The sequence below is a fragment of the Harpia harpyja genome, chromosome 1 (assembly GCF_026419915.1).
Source record: "Harpia harpyja isolate bHarHar1 chromosome 1, bHarHar1 primary haplotype, whole genome shotgun sequence".
Lineage (NCBI taxonomy): Eukaryota > Metazoa > Chordata > Aves > Accipitriformes > Accipitridae > Harpia > Harpia harpyja.
The window spans coordinates 89,618,218-89,635,891 of record NC_068940.1 but is presented as its reverse complement, the minus strand read 5'-3'; the positions used below and the strand labels follow the sequence as shown (position 1 = coordinate 89,635,891).

General features: G+C 39.4%; 1 protein-coding gene across 16 annotated transcripts in view; it reads right to left on the bottom strand.

Moving 5' to 3' along the window:
• The window catches only part of KIAA1217 (KIAA1217 ortholog), a 377,603-nt gene that overhangs the window by 111,100 nt on the left and 248,829 nt on the right, over positions 1–17,674 (bottom strand). For 6 of the 16 annotated variants that reach the window (XM_052804272.1, XM_052804399.1, XM_052804291.1 and 3 more), the window contains one exon: positions 1,880–1,960. The exons of 9 other annotated variants lie outside the window; for them this stretch is intronic. In XM_052804272.1, the coding sequence (XP_052660232.1) occupies positions 1,880–1,960 (81 nt within the window). The remainder of the gene's footprint in view (positions 1–1,879; positions 1,961–17,674) is intronic. One more of the 16 variants, XM_052804335.1, reaches the window with a different exon arrangement.

Sequence of the window (17,674 nt, the reverse complement as noted above, 5' to 3'; positions counted from 1 at the left end):
CCTGGACATCAACATTTGTCTTAATTAAAATCTTATGGCAGTTTCAGTTGGAAGCTATTTCTCTTTTCCCTCCCAAAAACCCTACTGTGAAGCATTCATGAGCCAGCATGACCCCTTGTTCCATCCGGGAGATGGCTGCGTTTCATCAGCAGCGGGTGAGGTAACTCCTACCTACACAATCCCTAAAACCGTCATGAGAACTCTGAAGATTAAAAGGGATGATTTAAACAAAAACTGTCATTATGCTGATTAAAGGGGAAAGATCTTTACATGCTTAAAACCACATGCAAAAATGGCGGGGGGGGGGGGGGGCGGGGGGCACGGAAAAAAGAATACATACCAGATGCCTAAATGTACCTAGGGGATAGTGTGTTCTGATTGAAGAAAATTATTATCTACCCATCCCTGTTCTCCCACACATGTCCCTAAGGAAAATAGGAGGAGGGTCTGTTTTTGTGGTGTCTGTTTCCCAAAGCAAAGGAACACGATGCGGCGGTCCTGGAAAAACCTGTTTTTCTGTGTTTCTACAAGCTCAGAAGGAGTTCTTAATTAACACGCTATTTTAAAAACAACCGAAAAAAGAGCCATCAACACGAAGGCTGGTGGGTGGGAGCGAGGTTTTTGGGCCAGGGTGTGAGCTGCCCTCTGTGTGGGCCCCGGCCGGCAGCCGGTGGGTGCTGCCAGCCCCCAGCAAGAACAAACACCCAGGAAGAGCAAGCGGGAGGCAGAGCTGCCTCCGGCAGTAGCACACCCATGCCGGGGACTTATTTTTAGCCTTTACTCATGGAAGTAAAGGTCTGATGAAGCGGTTATCAGAGCTTATGGCTCTGGCACCTGGGGAGAGTTAGGGGGCTGCTGCAAGAGAGATGCTGTGGAAGAGACGGGCTTCTCCTGCTCCTCTCTTCCAACTTGTCACCCTACCCCTTCGCTTCTTTTTCCCTCCCTCGAGGCCATCTCCTTGGCAAAGGAGGGAGAAGCCTTACTGCTCGCCACACCTCTGCCTCTCCCACCCTTCCCTGTGGTCGGCATGTTTATTGGCCTACTTAAATCCTGTAAGTGGAAACAAAACGAGCCCGGGAAGTGACAAATCAGGTGCAAATAAGCGGCTGTGCACTCTGCATGCTCCAAGGCCTCGTTCCTTGCTTGCAGCATGTACCGTCTTGGTGCTTTTGTGATCACACTTTTGACTGCAGTAGAAACCATGCAGAGGCACCTTTTACGTATGTATTTAAAAGGCATGTGCACACGCACTGCCTGGGTGGGAAAAAAAAGTAACTGTAGTAGACATCCATTCTATATGGTGTTACGAGCCATATAGAAATGGAAGAGGAGCTCAATAGGAAGAAAGGTGAGATACAGGTGACTTCACAGGCGCACAGTGTACATACAAGATCATTTTGCAAGTTGCAGAACTAAGCTTTTTTGCACATCAGATACAAAAATATTTACTCCTGTGCCCACAGAGCTGTCCTTAACTTTGCAGCATGACTTTTACCCCTTAAGCCAGTTCCAAGTGTGTGTAAATACATAAATAAAGTTAGAATTGGGACAGCTAGTAGGGAACACTTATTTATCTAGGACCTCCCACTGAATTTTGGTGGATTTCAAAGCATCTAAGACAGGAGTGTGTACTTCACGTCCATTATGCCATTAAAGGAAAAGTCAGAATTAAGAGATTGTCAAAGGATGCACGTGCATCACACTCCCATATGCAATTAATCTATATGAATGACACTTCACTGCTGTGAAATACAGAGGCGAAAAGCATGCAGAACCATATTTATTAGAGAAAGCTAGTTGTGAAGTAAGACATACACGATTAAAGGGCAACAAACTCAATCCACAGCAGAGTGCAGAAAAAAGAAAGTACAGTACTAACTCTCTGAGAGGATTCAATTTTCATCAAGTACCTTTGAATATCAAGTTCTGAATGAAGGGAGACCAACATGCACTGCAAAACCTGTGGATCAAAGAGAGAAAAGAAGGGGAGGGGGAGAGATAATTGTTAACAGGAAAAGGAGGAGAACAGTAGAAATTAAAAGAGAATAACCTGTACATACTGAAAGTATACTGAGTAAAGGAAGAGAAGAGAAGAGAGAAGAGAGAAGAGAGAAGAGAGAAGAGAGAAGAGAGAAGAGAGAAGAGAGAAGAGAGAAGAGAGAAGAGAGAAGAGAGAAGAGAGAAGAGAGAAGAGAGAAGAGAGAAGAGAGAAGAGAGAAGAGAGAAGAGAAAAGAGAGGCACTAACGAAGGAAAGGCACATGTGCCAAGGAACAATATGCTCTATCAATACTTAATATGCAATATTCTCAGGACCCTTGCTGGACTCAGTTTGGATGTGCTACGTGTGGTGGTGTGTCAAAGAAATGGAGAATGTTCTTCTAATATAAGAGTTAGTGGCAGAGAGTTGAGCCACACAGACTCAAATATATATCTAGCAACCATATCTGACAAGAAATGGCAAAATATGCATTCTTCCTAAGAAATGATACAACTCTTGGCTGAAGTTAGCAGCAGTCATTACACTTCTGTGTTGGTTTCACACTTACTACAGAGACATGGAATCCTTCAAGCAGAAATTATAAATACTGTATTAATCTTGATTGACCACAAATTTCAAAAGAATAAAAGATAAACTATGGTATGATTAAAAGGTATTCTCCAATCACATCTCTCTTTACTATTCTACATCTGCTCTTAAAGCACACAGAATGTGAAAATGTGCTAAAAGGGGTTTAAGGGCCAAAAAGGGGGTTTAAGGGCCAAAAAACCCCCACACATTTTTTCCCCTCCAACACATGAATGAGATGCAAATTGGAGGGGAAATTGCCTACTGCTGTTTGAGTCCTTATAGGTGGAGGTCCTATATTTCCCTTAATCTTCATTTGCCTGCAGGGTGGAGGTAAAAGAGATTTTGTATAGGGGTCTAAACAACCTTCTCTGAGCAATCGATTCCTCCTTCAGCCAGAGTCAGGCTCCCACGACAACTGCTGCTGCCCCATTCAGAGCATGCAGCTATTCACACCAGGCAAAGAAATGCAACTGCTTTGTTAACAAGGACGTCATTGTTAAAGAATCTTATTTAGCAAGTAATTATAATGCCAACATCATAATTAAGAGAGTAATTCAAAGAATCTTTTGAATTTTACAAACCCAGAGGATATGAGCGTATGAGAGCTGATTCTGGGGATAAGTAACATATAAGTATGCTACGATTTTTCATCTTTTTGTCGATTGGATACTTTGGAAGGGCAGTACCATTTTATTTAAAGAGAACAAAAGATCATTTTTCTCCCTATGATAAATGCATCATTTAGAATTGTTAAAGTAAAATGTGATTTTTACAAATAAGCTATTTATGCAAACACAGTACAAATTAAATGTAGCCTTCCGGCAACAACTGGATAAATTCCAATTCCAAACCACAAAGACAAAACAGTCTGTTGCTAGTGTCTCAGTAATACCGAAACTGTATTAGGGGGTTTTATGTTTTTATAATGTCACCACCCCACACATGCAACCCTGAGAAGTCCTATTTGCCCTTTGATTAAACTATTCTCCTGATTAAAAGAAAAAAGTTATGGATTGTCTAAATCCCATCTCAATGCCAAATACATGAGACTTCCAAAGGAAAATCCGTGCTGCATGTTTGCTTGACATTCAGGCATCATTACACATCAAGACCATGCTTTGGAAGGGACATTACTCTGCACAATGGCAGCATTAAAAGAGTGCAACAGTCACCCTCCCTAAAGCCATTGCATAGGATCAATTTGAGCTACTTGGTTTCCTCAAACCCTGTCACCTCATGGGGAATTACAACTGTGTTGCTTTTCTCTGGACTTTCCTACTCCCAAAGGAAGTGAAACATCAATTCTGACCTAAGGGCAGGTAAGGAAATGAGGATGCTTGACAAAACCAGCAACACTTCCCACCCTCAACCCAGGGAAAATGTTGTCTGTATCCTTACCTCTTCCCCTCCTCTTACCATAACATGGTATTTATTTTAATTTTAAAGCAAGTAGATAGATGAGGATTTGCAGTTAAAATACATAAAACTAGTCCACCTATATCCAGAAGTCTTTCCCTCCTTTTACGGGAGTTGATCTGAAATCATACGGATGTGATGCAGGATTAACTTAGTGTTCTCTGAATAAACACAGTCTTGCAGGAAAAAATGAACCACACACAAATACAGAACCACAACAGCAGTGCAGCAGCAGGCTTTACTGATTCCTGCATAAGGTAGCACAAGGAGGCAAATGAGGCCTCCACAGTGTTATATAGCAAACTTCAGATCAACTAAAGAAGATCCAGACCTGCCAATATAGGAGAAATATAATCCAGACCATTACTGCAGCACACGTAAAGACCTTATTATGAATGAAATTTGAAGACATTTGGGTCTGAATCCAAACCTGAAGCATGGCTTCCTTTGGAACTTTCCAAAATATTTCTTAACTTTCTATATTCCTTTCCAAACTCAACACCACACTGATGCCTTCATCAGCACTCTGATGACCTCAAGGGTATTTAAAGAGGGAAAACAATAATGATCTATTTCTTCCTTTCCTCCTAGATTGTAGGGGATTATTATTTTTTTTCCATCTGTGGGCATGCATGCGGATATATATAGTCCACAATGATGGGAAATGAATTCAAGGAGAGCTTTGCAATTTCCAAATGCAGTAAGGGCTGCAATCTCGACTGCCCCGGGGACAGGTTCCTGAGACAATCCCCCATCTCCTACTTCCCTCACCTCCAGAGAGGTGAGGCATCAGAGCAAATACCCAGCATGAGGGGAGAAACAGGATGTTGGAGCAAATCCCACAGAATAAAAAACCCTGGACTTGACTTACTAAGAAATAAAGAGCTGTAGAGTGCAGAACACTCAACTAACATGCTCTGAGCAACCTCTGCTGGCCAGCAGATAGGATCCCATGCCTTCTCCTAAATGGAGTTTTACAGAGCCTGTGATTTCATTCCCGTATATGAGAGCGCAGATCCTTAGCTGGCTTGAATGAACATTACTTGACCAGCTTGAACAGCACAAGGACAACCTATAAAAGGTGAGCCAGCCCCAGTGAGCTGGAAGAACCACAGCGACTTCCACTCTCTGTTACCAAATACCCTCAGAGCAGAGCAGCTCCTGTTGAAACTAGTGTTAAATCTTCCTGAGTTGTGAAAGCAAATAGCCAGAATACAAGAGGTACCAACTCTAGTCCATATTGGACTGGCATGCAAAGAAACAGATTAATACAGGCAGGTAGGCGTATAAAAGCAATATGGAGAAAATCAACAGTAGAGCATAAGTAATTTCCTCTGGCAAAAAGTGGCAAATGTTAGAGGCCAAGGAGGAGAGTGGAAACTGGGGCTGGGACACAGCACGCAGCTAATGGAACGGTTGCAGAGCCTCACTAACGGCAAGTATGAGCAGGATGGGGTGTTACATGGAGAAAAACTAATTTCAGGAGCCAGTCTTTTTTGTAATGAGAAAGGTACCACAGATGAAAGAAATAGCTGCCAAACACGTTGCCTTTGAACTTTAAACCTAAATGGAGCGAGTGGTGGCTCTCAAAAAAGGTGTAGAAAGCTAAGAGTCACAGGAGGAAAGCAGAGTTGCCAGGAATGTGCTGGATGTCATCAAACGAAGTCATAAGAAAGGTCTGGTGAACACCACTTGTAAGGTAGTACCCAAAGGATTAGTGTGCAGTAACTTAGGGAGGACAAGGATTAATGTCTTGGGGCTGAGTGACTACATTAGTCATTATTCCAGGGCCTTCAAAACAAGGGTGAGTGAACTGTAAGGCTGCCTTGTGGGACCTGCTTGCTAAGCAGATCAAAGGAAAGTATTCACCATTTTAAGCAGGATCAGGCCTGTTGAACACTGAAAATCTAAGTCTCCAAAGGAAAACGCAGATGCTTGAGACATTTGTGTTGATGATTTAGTAGGAGACATCTGTCCTCCTGAGTCAGTCTGAAATAATGTCACAGAAGGGTGTTAGGAGTGCAATGTGCTCCCACCGCGGGAATGCAGCACTGCTGTTCTTGCTGGCTTTGACGATACAACCCAAAGTGCCTTTTCACTGAGGCACTGGCAGCGCTGCAAAAGTGGAGAAATGGAGCACATTAAGCTTCCCCCTTTTTTTCAGTCACTGTAATACGCCCTCGATTTGTGCTTCTGATGGATTTCAAAAGGGAAGTCCTTACAAAGGGAGAATACATTAAACACGTTACATTTACCATGGGTCACCCAGGAAGATGACACAGCTTCTGAGACAGGAAGTGGCTAAAATCCGACAAATGCAGGGGCACGGTATGAAGCAAAGCTGGGTTAGCCAGGACGTTACAATGCCAATTAGCATTCCATAGGTTTACAGTCTCTGGGTGAGATCCTGCAGAGACATGCAATCAGCCTATGCTGGAGGGAAACGATAATGAAAATGCAAAGGGCTAGAGATGAGTATGTAGATGATGATATACAACTAAACAAGATGCTGACTCATAAGTCCTCTTAAACAGCTTGAAACTGAAGGAAGGAAATGAGGATCAACTGCCTATTTCCTGTGCACAATGGTTTTGTGGGGAAGATGCGAGAAAGTGATGTTTCTCAAGAATGCTGGGATGGGAAAAAGTCAGGATGGTAACTCAGTTGGGTTCAGGCCAAAGAGGCTCTTCCAGCAGAAATTTTAAGCACACAAGTACTTGCCAAAGAAAGGAAAGGGTAAAGTCTTTTATCACATGAAAATACAGTCAATGTACAGGATCAACTGCAAGCAATCTGCAGATCATATTCCAAATCATACTGTTTTAGAGATATAAAATAGCTACACCTTTAAAGTAAAAAATAGTCTGGTATTCAAGAGCTTTAGAAGTTCTCCAGGGTCACATAGCCTTCCCCCTTTTGCTGTCTCTCCACCCACGTGGAGATGTTATGTTGAAACTCTGTATTTTTGCATTGTCTCAACAGAAATACAATATTGTACCCATACTGCAGTTCACATGTAGTATCAAGGAAAAACATAACTTCTTTTTCACCTTAGATGACTTATAAGTTTAGGATTTCTTTAAACAAGATCCTGCAGGGTATTGTATACTTCAGTCTTAGTTCCATCATGGATTTATGCTTCAAAGTATATAATTAAGGACACAATTAAGAATAATTATACAAGAAGTCCATGGGACTATTTTCATTAGCAAAGTTAGGCATGAACTGATCATTTGTTTGTTCTTGGGCCCTAACACCTATAGTGGTGAGTGCTCATCAGACTCTGCCTTCCACATTTCATATAAAAGTAACCAAGAAAATAAATAAAAAAGATTATTCCTGTATTTACAATTTGTCTGTCCCCTGCTACAGTGTTTAAGTATCACTGTGCAATGCAACATGCAAACCCAGACTGGTTGGTCCATGCAGGAGAAAAAATGGTGGTTGGGTCTAGTTTCTCTAAGGTAATCTGAACTTGATTTGAATCCGTGCATCTGAACCTCCATCACTCTTATGTGATGCAAAATTCTGTATGCAAAAAGCCTACATTGTACAGACATGGAAAACTGAAGAAACATTGGCTGAAGATCTCAGAGTTGCTTGCCTAATGAGGCATATGAGTTTACAAGGAGGTACCTCACCATGCCTCGTACTAATTCTGGTAAGATTTGTAGGGAACACAGCAATTTTGAATTAGTGGTTCAGTTAGGGGTTTTCAGCCACTGACATGTAATATCTGAGATATCTGGCAGTATAAATATGGATTCAGACACTAAACTTTACTAAGTTAAATGGCAAGAATATTGTCTACCATTTTTCTGTATCTGTCCCACAGTTAGAAATGGGGACAATTAGACAAACACAGTATCTTTGTTTCCAGTAGTCTGTCTCTCCTATTATTCATTCCCTTCCTCCTACTGTTATCATCTCTTCTTGGAATCACAATATATTGCTGAAGATAAACAACAAAAACCTACTACGATTCTTTACAAAAGAATAAAGAAACAATAATGACCTAAGAAGGAAAAGATTTTCATGAGCTGTCTCTAGTATTTTGAAAAGTACGTAAGAATAATAGAGAAAATATGATGTTTAAAGAATATAGCTGTTCCTCTCATTTTTCTGTGGTATTTTTCTCTCAACTTTATTTAAACAACTGGCTGACCTGGTTATTCATACAATAACCATCACTGAAAAGCACAGTATGGTGTATGCAGTGACAACTGATGGTCTACTGAGAACAACATCCTCTGAAATGCATAAAAACGCATGGCCTTGTCATAATTGTAATGTTTCTTTTATAAGTTCTTTCTTTTAGACTTCATTTTGGCCTTCACTATTGATTAAATGCACCTTATTTTCTAGGCTGTGATCAGCTCATCCATTTGAACCTTATAAAAGCTACTCAAAGTGATCAAAATTTGGATTATTCCCTATTCAAAATGATAAGGTTACGGGAGTTGCTCCCCCACACCAAAGGAAAAAAAAATTATATGGTAATTACTCAGAAGACAGGATAAACAAAAACGTGACTGTGCACACATTTTGTTCCACCTTTCTGCTGTGTACCTCTGTAAGACAAAACAACATTAATGGACAGGTTTTCTAACAACCTAAACCCCACAACTCTGAATGATGGGAACTGCAGGTCTCTGGTAAGAACTGCCATTTTAACTACTGTCCTAGACAACTTTAGGAAAAAGCTCGTGCAGTATAGTACCTGCCTACTTCAGGATGCTAGGGGACTGCACCCAGTAGCCTGCTTTTGTGCTCAGCTCTTATGGAAAGCCATAAACTACTTCATTTACATGCTTCAATGGGCTTAATTTCTTTTAAGAAAATAGGTTGTAGAGCAGAAACAATTTAGAGAACACCAGTTGAGGGTAATCTGGGTAAGACAAATCAATGGCAACATTATTCCTTGGTGAGTGTTCTCTTACCAATTATTTCTTGATATACTAAAGCGTTCTTAGAAAACTTTCATTAATCAGAATTCCCTTGACCACAAAGAAACGGGTGAATAAATTTGGTTATGTTCACTTTAAACTGCATACGGCAGTCATCTCCCAAAGGTGCTCTAATTCTCTCCCCACCAAAAATCCAATATAATAAAAATAAAATAAAATAAAAATCAAACAGTCTTGTTTAAGTAGGCCCGCAAAGTTGTCCAATCACAGCTTTCTATGGTTTGAGAGTTATCAAGCTTTGCTTCCCATTTCAGTCCTTACAAAACCACTTTTCCTGTCCTTTGCCCACCATATACAACAGAATTTACAGTACCTATCTACCTTACAAGGCTTCTGCAATAATTAACTCAGGAACAGTTTCCAGCACACTGCAGGGAAAACTGCTATAGAAAAGTACCACGTTTATACACCACATTAAGTTTGCTCTTAACCTCTTGTAAGGATCACAGTCTCAGCACAGTAGTGAGATTTTGTTAACCACAGTCTCCTACGCTTTCTTTTAGAACACCTAAAACTTTGAACTACAACATCAAACATAAAAAGTCTACCTGTCTTATTATTAACTGAATTTATTACCTTCCACTCTTTCTTAAACACGTACCTGTCATCTACACAATTACAAGAGAGATATGAGCTCAGAAATGCCTTTGTGCAGCGTATACCAGCTTACACTTGAATAGTTATAGAGTAATTAGAGTGGAATCCAGCTGAATAAGTCAGTCTTATTATCTCATAATATCAGTTATCTCATATTAGTGAGATAGATAAATATTAAGTACATGTAACACTATACACAAACAGTGAGATTCTGCAATGTCCTGAGTGAATCCTGGTTTTGATACAATCAGATATCACTGCTATGATACAAGGGGTAATTAACGCCAGCCAACATTAGGTTATGGAAAATTATCTTGACATTGCTATTGCAAAACAACACTGTACGTTTTCATTGATAAGGAAATTTAAATATTAATTTCAATTTCAGATTTAGAGAGAGAGAGATTCAAATGTTATACATTGTTCAAATGCTCTTATTGCAATATGTTTTATTACATATTGCAAAACCTACTTCTTAAAATTAGCTACTCACATTTGAGGGATACAATGTAAAACCAATAATAAACAAACCATAATATCAGCTCATTAATCAGAAATGTCAGTTCAAATATATCCCATTTGGAAACAACAGACGGATGCTACTGACTTTATAAGCCTTACAGAACAGGGAATAGAGCTAGAGTTGGATTTCAAGAGTTGATGTCATCATTGTTCAAAAGCCAACATAGGGCTTTAAAACTGAAAGGAATCTACAGCATATAAAATGGTTTCCAACTTGTAAGGGGTCCAGGCCCCACGCCAGTGGATAATAATTTGCAATACAGTTTAGGGTTTTTCAGAGGAGAAACTGGAGGAGGGGATATAACACATTCATGCAGAAAAGAATGTGAAATTTCATATTTTTATGTGCTACAAAGAGAGATGTCTTTCTAAAATCTTGTTTTCCTGTATTGTGCATGCCCTCTCTTCAAATGCTTAAACATTTCCCAAGTTACTTTTTAACATCTTTGTTCATCAAAAAGCTTTCTTTATAGTTACAGTGCTAACACCACTCATAAATGACAAAGTGTCAAAAATTAAGAGAAAGCAAGCCTAATATGAGCCAATAGATATATTTTCTGGATATCAGAGGGAGATGCAGCGAAAAGAGTATCTACATTTGAATTTTCTCTTTGCTGATTTACTTTTCTTTTAGCATTAGTATTCTTAGAACTGCTGAAAATTTACCAAATCAAAGGTTAAAACTTTGAAATGAAGTAACCTTTAGTAGACAAAACCAGATGAGCAGTGCATAGTTTCTTCTGCTCTTGCGTGAAAATTCAATGACCTCATATTCCTCAGTGCTTTCCCTCCCCTAAATTCAGCAAAAGACAATATTATCTGTTAAAAAAAAAAAGAGATATACACAAGTATTTGGAAAAGCTGTGTCTCAGTCTTTTCTAACGACATGGCACAATCTTCACTAGCCAATAAATACCGTAGCCAGAACATAATGTAGGTTTGTACTTGAGCATTATCCATTTCAGCCTGGTTACTGAAACTATTGCAAGCACATGTATCTCATGATTCACAGGTATGCACACGAAAGGAATCCTGCCTCCGCAGAAGCTCATGGAATGTGTTTTGCTACAGGCATTAAAAGAGGGCCAGGATTTCATGCCTACAGTGTTACCCTGTTTTAGTGTCTCTAAGCCTTAAAAATGGATTTGAAAGATTCAAAGTGAAGAAAGAATGGCTTCTAGCGTATTGTTCTTTCAGGAATTCTTCTGAGAATAATTCACATTCCAACAGGTGATCCTGTAGGAAATGACCTATAAAGCAAAACATACTGGCAGTGGTCCTTTTTATATGTGTCTGAACATGGGTGGAAGTGCCTAATCGTGTGAAAATAAATGTGTTAATAGACTCTGCAGACATTCTATGGTAGTTTTAGCCTGCTCTGTCTTGGTGTTATCTTGGAAACTAGAAAATAATTCCTATTCTGGCCATGGGGCAATACTTACATTCTTTTTTTTTTTTTTTGTCTTTGTTCCTCATCACTCACTTGCCTATTTTTGTTGGATAGAAATACATCTTTATTCTCCAAACAGCAGTGAAATGCATATTCTCTATTTCCAAACATCAAGACCTCCTATTCTCTGATGTAACTGTTAGTAAGGAAAATTCTGTGTGTGGTAGGTTACAGCATTCAAGTGTGCATTGTAGAGGTGCATTTTTTCCCTTCAGTGTCCTCAAAAGATTATCTTCTTGCTTGCAACTTAAATCAATTGTGATTGAGAGAGATGACCCTGAGATATACTCAGCAGTGCTATACTACTCAATATGCTGTTCACAACATAAACTGATGACACAGGTGTAGTTGGTCTCAGAACAACCTCCAGGTTGATGAGCTAGAAAACATAGCTTTTATTCCCATCCACACAGAAAGGAGATGCAAAGATGGTTTATGTTGCAGATAACAGGCTTATGACAAGTATTCCATACCATAGGATCTTTCAGCAGATTGCTGCAGAAGAGAGACTGAGGAACTCTGTTGTTGTTGTTGTTTTGTTTTTTTAAATCCTGAAGGTTCTGGGCAAAAGTAATTCAAAACTGAAGAGATACTCTGATCTGAGTAACTCAAGAGGGAATACTAAGTTCTTATGAAGACATGAAAATATTCCAGACTTCTATTCACGTTGACTTCATTACCCTAATATACCTTTAACCCTCTTAAATGAGTTCCCATCATCAGTCATTTTCTCTAGTTATTGAAATTCCCAGAAGCATCATTATTTCTCTATTTCTAAAAATCAAACACAAAACCCAATCTGACAATGCAGGTAGATTAAGGAGAATTCTGTGAAAGCAGATGTTAAAGGGAGTTCACTGAAGGTTAGGTAGTGTAAGAAAGCCAAGTTGAAAAAAAAGTCTAGCAGATGATCATATTGGCTCTGACATGCATTGACTGAGCTTTCAGTTCTGCTTATCTGAGGAACTGAATAAATGGCTAGTAATTTTGATAGCAGCCAATAAGGCAAGGGTGTAAGTTGTACAACACTGCTGAAAGAAATAAATATATGTTTCATTTTTCTGAAGGAACACTGAATTCTAAAAATAAATAATCATTTTATTATTTCAGAAGCTATTAATAAATAATTTCATGTCACATATCTTTCTGCCAGAGCTCTAACAGAAGAAAGTAGGGCATAGCGAAAGGACCCAGCAGCAGCAATACCTAGTTGTGTCTTCTGATTTACTGGTGTAATTCAAGAAATTTATGATTCCTCAGACCCCTTTGGGATGTGAACTGGGACTGTTTGTTGATTTTATAAATAACAGTTGAGATTCATTCCTAATATCTATTACTTTTTTATAAATTTCATTTAAATCTGCCTGTCTGGAAACTTGAAAGCTTTTAGGAAAATTCTCATGGAGGAATTGCAGGTTCTAAATTATAATAATCGTTAGGACAGCATTTGCTGAATTTCAGAACTCAAAGGTGCGAAGTTTAAAGGCCACTTGTTTGTAGGACACAGAGCTAATTCAGTATCAGGCTATATGATTTATAAATGAATGGTTTAAAACTCTTCAAAAATTTTTTTTTCATTAAAAAGATAGACCCTCCTTTAGGAAAGGTTTGACTGATAAGGGCAGATGGCGCTCTCCAGCAGTATTGCTTACATTGAAGATTACAAAGAAAACTTCTGTGTAGAAGGAAAACTGAAATTGTTCTACCAAGAGGAATGAGAGAAAGGCAGACAGTTGAATAATATGGAGAAAAAAAAGTAAGTGAAAAACATCCAGAAAGGTATGTTTCTAAATTAGCTAGATATTCTTATTTTTTCTTGCCTGAAAAGCAAAGGAAAATGAAAAAAAAAATGTTTGTGTGGCCTAAGAGTACAAAAACCCCACAGATGTCTTTAAAAGCATTTTGTACACAATGCTAATTTGGAAAGACACCCTCCCATCATAAACCCTTTCAATCTAGTTAACAGAGGCTGCACGTCCTGTTCACATGAAATACTTAATGGAAACTTGGAACAAAAACCATTCTGGAAGTGGGCAACTCTCTCTTTATGCCTTAATAAATACTAGACAGATAATGATAACATATGGTCTAGAATGAATCCTTATTAGATAGCATTTTAAATGGGGGGGGGGGGGGAACAAAACAGTACTTACCCTTTGAAAACTTTCTTCTGAGGATCTAGGATAGATACCAGCTTATTAAAGTCTGCAACACCAGCTACAGTATTTATTGTGCAAGGACTGAGAAAGGTGTGTTAACAACATGGTGCAAGTAACAGGTAAAACAGTTTGCAAACTCCTGTTACTTTGTCAAATGTATACCCCAAGCAAGCAAGCAAACAAACAAAAAAACCCCTACCCAATGTTAACCTTCACAAGGTGAACGAACTGCTTTTCAGATGAGCTCTCAAACTCCGACCACACATTAACAGATGCAATATGCCTGATTTCAGCTGCAGGGATGACAAAGGCAAGTAGCTATCAGCCACTTTGAACATCCTCAGCTCCTTGAAGCCGAGGCCATAAAAGCCACGTTATAGCTCAGATAAGTTAAGGTGGCTACAGAGCTCTCCTAAATTGCCCCACACTGGGCAGCGTGAAGGAGGCTACGAGCAGTGGGGGAACACAGCTCCAGCCATACACCCTTCACCTGCTGGGCATTGCCTATAGAAATGCATATGTTTAAATCTGTAGGCAAATCTCCAAGCAGCAATTTTTGCTAGCTTTCAAGCTACTTGATGATTCATATTGGTGCAGGGCAGATCATCAAGTGAAACAAGGACCTCTGGCCCACAGCACAGCAGCTCTTCCAGTCATGGCCCCTGTGATGGCATCTCCTCAATCTCACTTGGACGCATTGCTTGCGTCAAATGTTGCAATTGCTTATATGGGAAAAAACTATATGGCAATATATGGAATAGATTTAGCTTCATTTAATTCATGTACAGGAAGAAGAAAAGTCAGTCACATGTGAAGAGCCAGGTCTTTCTCTCTCTGGACTGCCACAAACCATCCATGGGCCATAGCTAAGAACATCTGACAGACCATACCTAGCCTTCACATATGCCTTATGAATTATCTGGTATTTCCTGAATGGTTTTAATATTTGCCTTTTTGGCTAAAAGGAACAATAAAGTAGTATTTTAAAAGTGCAAGCACAACGTATTATAGCACTTGAGAAATTCTTCTAAGTAAGTACCTGCTCTTTTGGGGTTAGATAAAGTGCATCTCTTCCACAGTCAAAACCGATGGCAGCACAAAGAAGGGAAAACCAGTAACTGTGTAAACTTAAAAATCTTTATGGCGGGTATGGAATAGTGGGATCAGGGAGGGCAACTCTTCTTTCGGGCAGCATAATTTGCAAAGACTATTTTCTTTGCCGGAAGGGGGTCTTCCACTTCTTTATCATGGGAAATGAAATAGCAATAAAAGTAAACTGATAAGAAAATGCTATGCAAATTGCTGCAAGTACAGTCACAACCTACCGCCTCAAAGTGCTGCATTCCTAATGCCTCAATCTGCTATTTCACAACATCCTGTATTAACAGCAAAACACATTTCCAAATTGTATCTCTCCATTTTGTGTGTATTCTTTCCCGACCAGGCTTAACTCATTAGAACTAAGAAAATGCCCAGAGGCAATTTAGATTTCCTCTGTCTATTGGAAAAATAGAAGCCTCACAAAAAAACCTTTTATCAGTGTGCTATTGGGAAAAAAAAGCTAGGAGGCAGAAATGGGATAAAATCCTTCTAGAGCTCCTTACAGTTGAAAATTGGCCAATTCAAAGAATAACTTCTAAAGCAACAGACAACGCTTCATCTCTTTTCCAATTACTATTTTCTGGTTAATAAATATGACCTCCCTAGCAAGTACTACAGCTTTCTTAAGGCACTGTAGTTTCAAAAAAAAAGGAATTCTAGTAAACTTACTGGCAAAAGAAACACATTTCAGTATTAAAGTACAAAATGTTTGCCAACTATGTTTCAGGCTATCGTTCCTTTTCTTGATTTTCTTATGTTGACTGGAGTGAAAAAAAAAGCACACAAAAATGCTTGCTGTGAAGTACACATTTTGCTGGAAGGAAGAAGTCAGCTATTCATATAGTTGAATTCAGTGGCACAGAGCTGATGTAAAATCTAAAGCACTAATGTTGTATTTCTATAAACTGCAAACAAAGGCTTGGAACTCTGAAAATAAGTAGCTTTAACAGTCTGACTTCTAAAACAAGAGTCACCAAAATGGTGTTAACTATCAGTTATTAGTTTGATGCCATGGGGGATAAAAGAAATAATGTGGACTATTACCAGCCTTTACTTTGAATTTTCAGTGGCTGTTTTGTTTCTGACAAAGAGGTCTTACACTAATATACCTGAATTTACTTGCTAAATAAAGCATGTAGAATGCATCATACTATTTACGCTTCAGCTGTAACTGCTTGCCTTACCCAGAACCAAACAAGACAGGCCCAATTTGCCAACAAATATTCAGATCTTAGAGAATCAAAAAACAGCTGCTATTTACTAAACCGGAGATGAGGTAGTAACAACAATGTACATGATCTCAAATGGAGACATGTTTGGTTCTCAAATATTGTCAAGCAGTGAAATTCTGCTAGCCTAACTCATGTTGAGCAGTGATTAGTCCCGCAGTAAATCTCTCCGAATTTCTAGCGTTGAAAACAAACAAACAAAAACAAAGCCAGAGTGCTCACAAGAAACGATCCAACTACTTTCAAGTAGGTGGAGGCATAGCTGGTGGTGTCAGATGTTTAGGGGATTTCTTCTGTCTATTTTGTCTTCACAGTTTTAGATCTATATTTTCATCATTCATTATTACCTTCATACTCCTCCCTGTATTTTCTTCAGCTGGTGATTCTTAGGGCCATGTCTTACCCCTACGATACGGTGAAGACATGCAAGTAAAAATGTCACATGCATCTGGTAGCTGTCCGTTCCCATAGACCACTGCAGTCAGGGGAGAGGCTTGCCACAGAAAGTAGCTTAATGGCACCCAACATGTGAAGGTGACCCTAATTTTCAAAGCAAATTGCCATTTTCTCTAAGGATTCACCATTGCTGGTAAATGATGCCCTCATGCCAGCTTTCGCACTGAGAATATTCAATACCCAATGTCCAATGCTTTGCAACACTCAGTTACCACTCTGATGGCACATGGCATACCATAGGAGCAAGGCGTCTGGGGAGGGAGATGCCCTTAAAAACTTTATGCCTGGTGCTGAATGTACCTGGGGTCACACATGGCAGTTATACAGGAAGAAGTGATCTCAGCTAGTTCTGCTTGGCAAGCTCTGCCCGGCGTGTTTGTGAGGAGGCCCCTTGATTTGTAAAGTTTTCAAAAGATGAAGCAGATACAGAACACTCCGTCAATAATATCGCTGAAATCCTTCAGATCTTTAGCACAGCTGAATTATTCTGCACTGCGTCCCTCAAATGGTCTGAAACCTTCCATGTTTATACAAAACCAGATACCCCTTCGGGCAAAGAGTGCTCCACATTTCAAAGCAAAGTCAAATACCAAAAAATTATTCATTTGGAACCACAGCGAAAGTTCAGGCATGTTAGTGAGCAGATTTCACTGAAGGCTCTAATGATCTAATCAGGATGACTTAATTGCATTTGGCTTTGAAACCAAAGCACTGTGCCCAAAAAGGAGAGGGTTGTCCTGCAGTACAGTAGCAGCTCCCAGCCATAAGAGGAACTGTGTGAAAAAGGATCCACACAGCCCACAGATACCTCCTCGCAGAGACTCAGTTGCCATAACAAGATCATCTGGAATTGCAAGCACAAACAGCATGCCTATTTTTGGAAGTACGCTTGATCTATCGCACATGTGGGGATCTGAACACCTTCTGAGAGAGAGAAAATGATGAGGTTACAAACATTTGCACAACAATTTGTTTAAAAGCTCAGAAAACTCATGAATAATAATCTGGGCTAACCTTTCAGTAATCACTTTCTTCCTGCTGTATAAAAATGTATTATTTGAAAACCATCATCACTGCTATCTTTTTTTCCGTGCTCCCTCTTCTCCAATATATATCTGACAATTACATTGCAACTGCACTCTGAAGACCTGCGGACAACTTTTGAAAATTCTCTTTGTAAATCCGTAAACAAAAAAGAAATATAAAA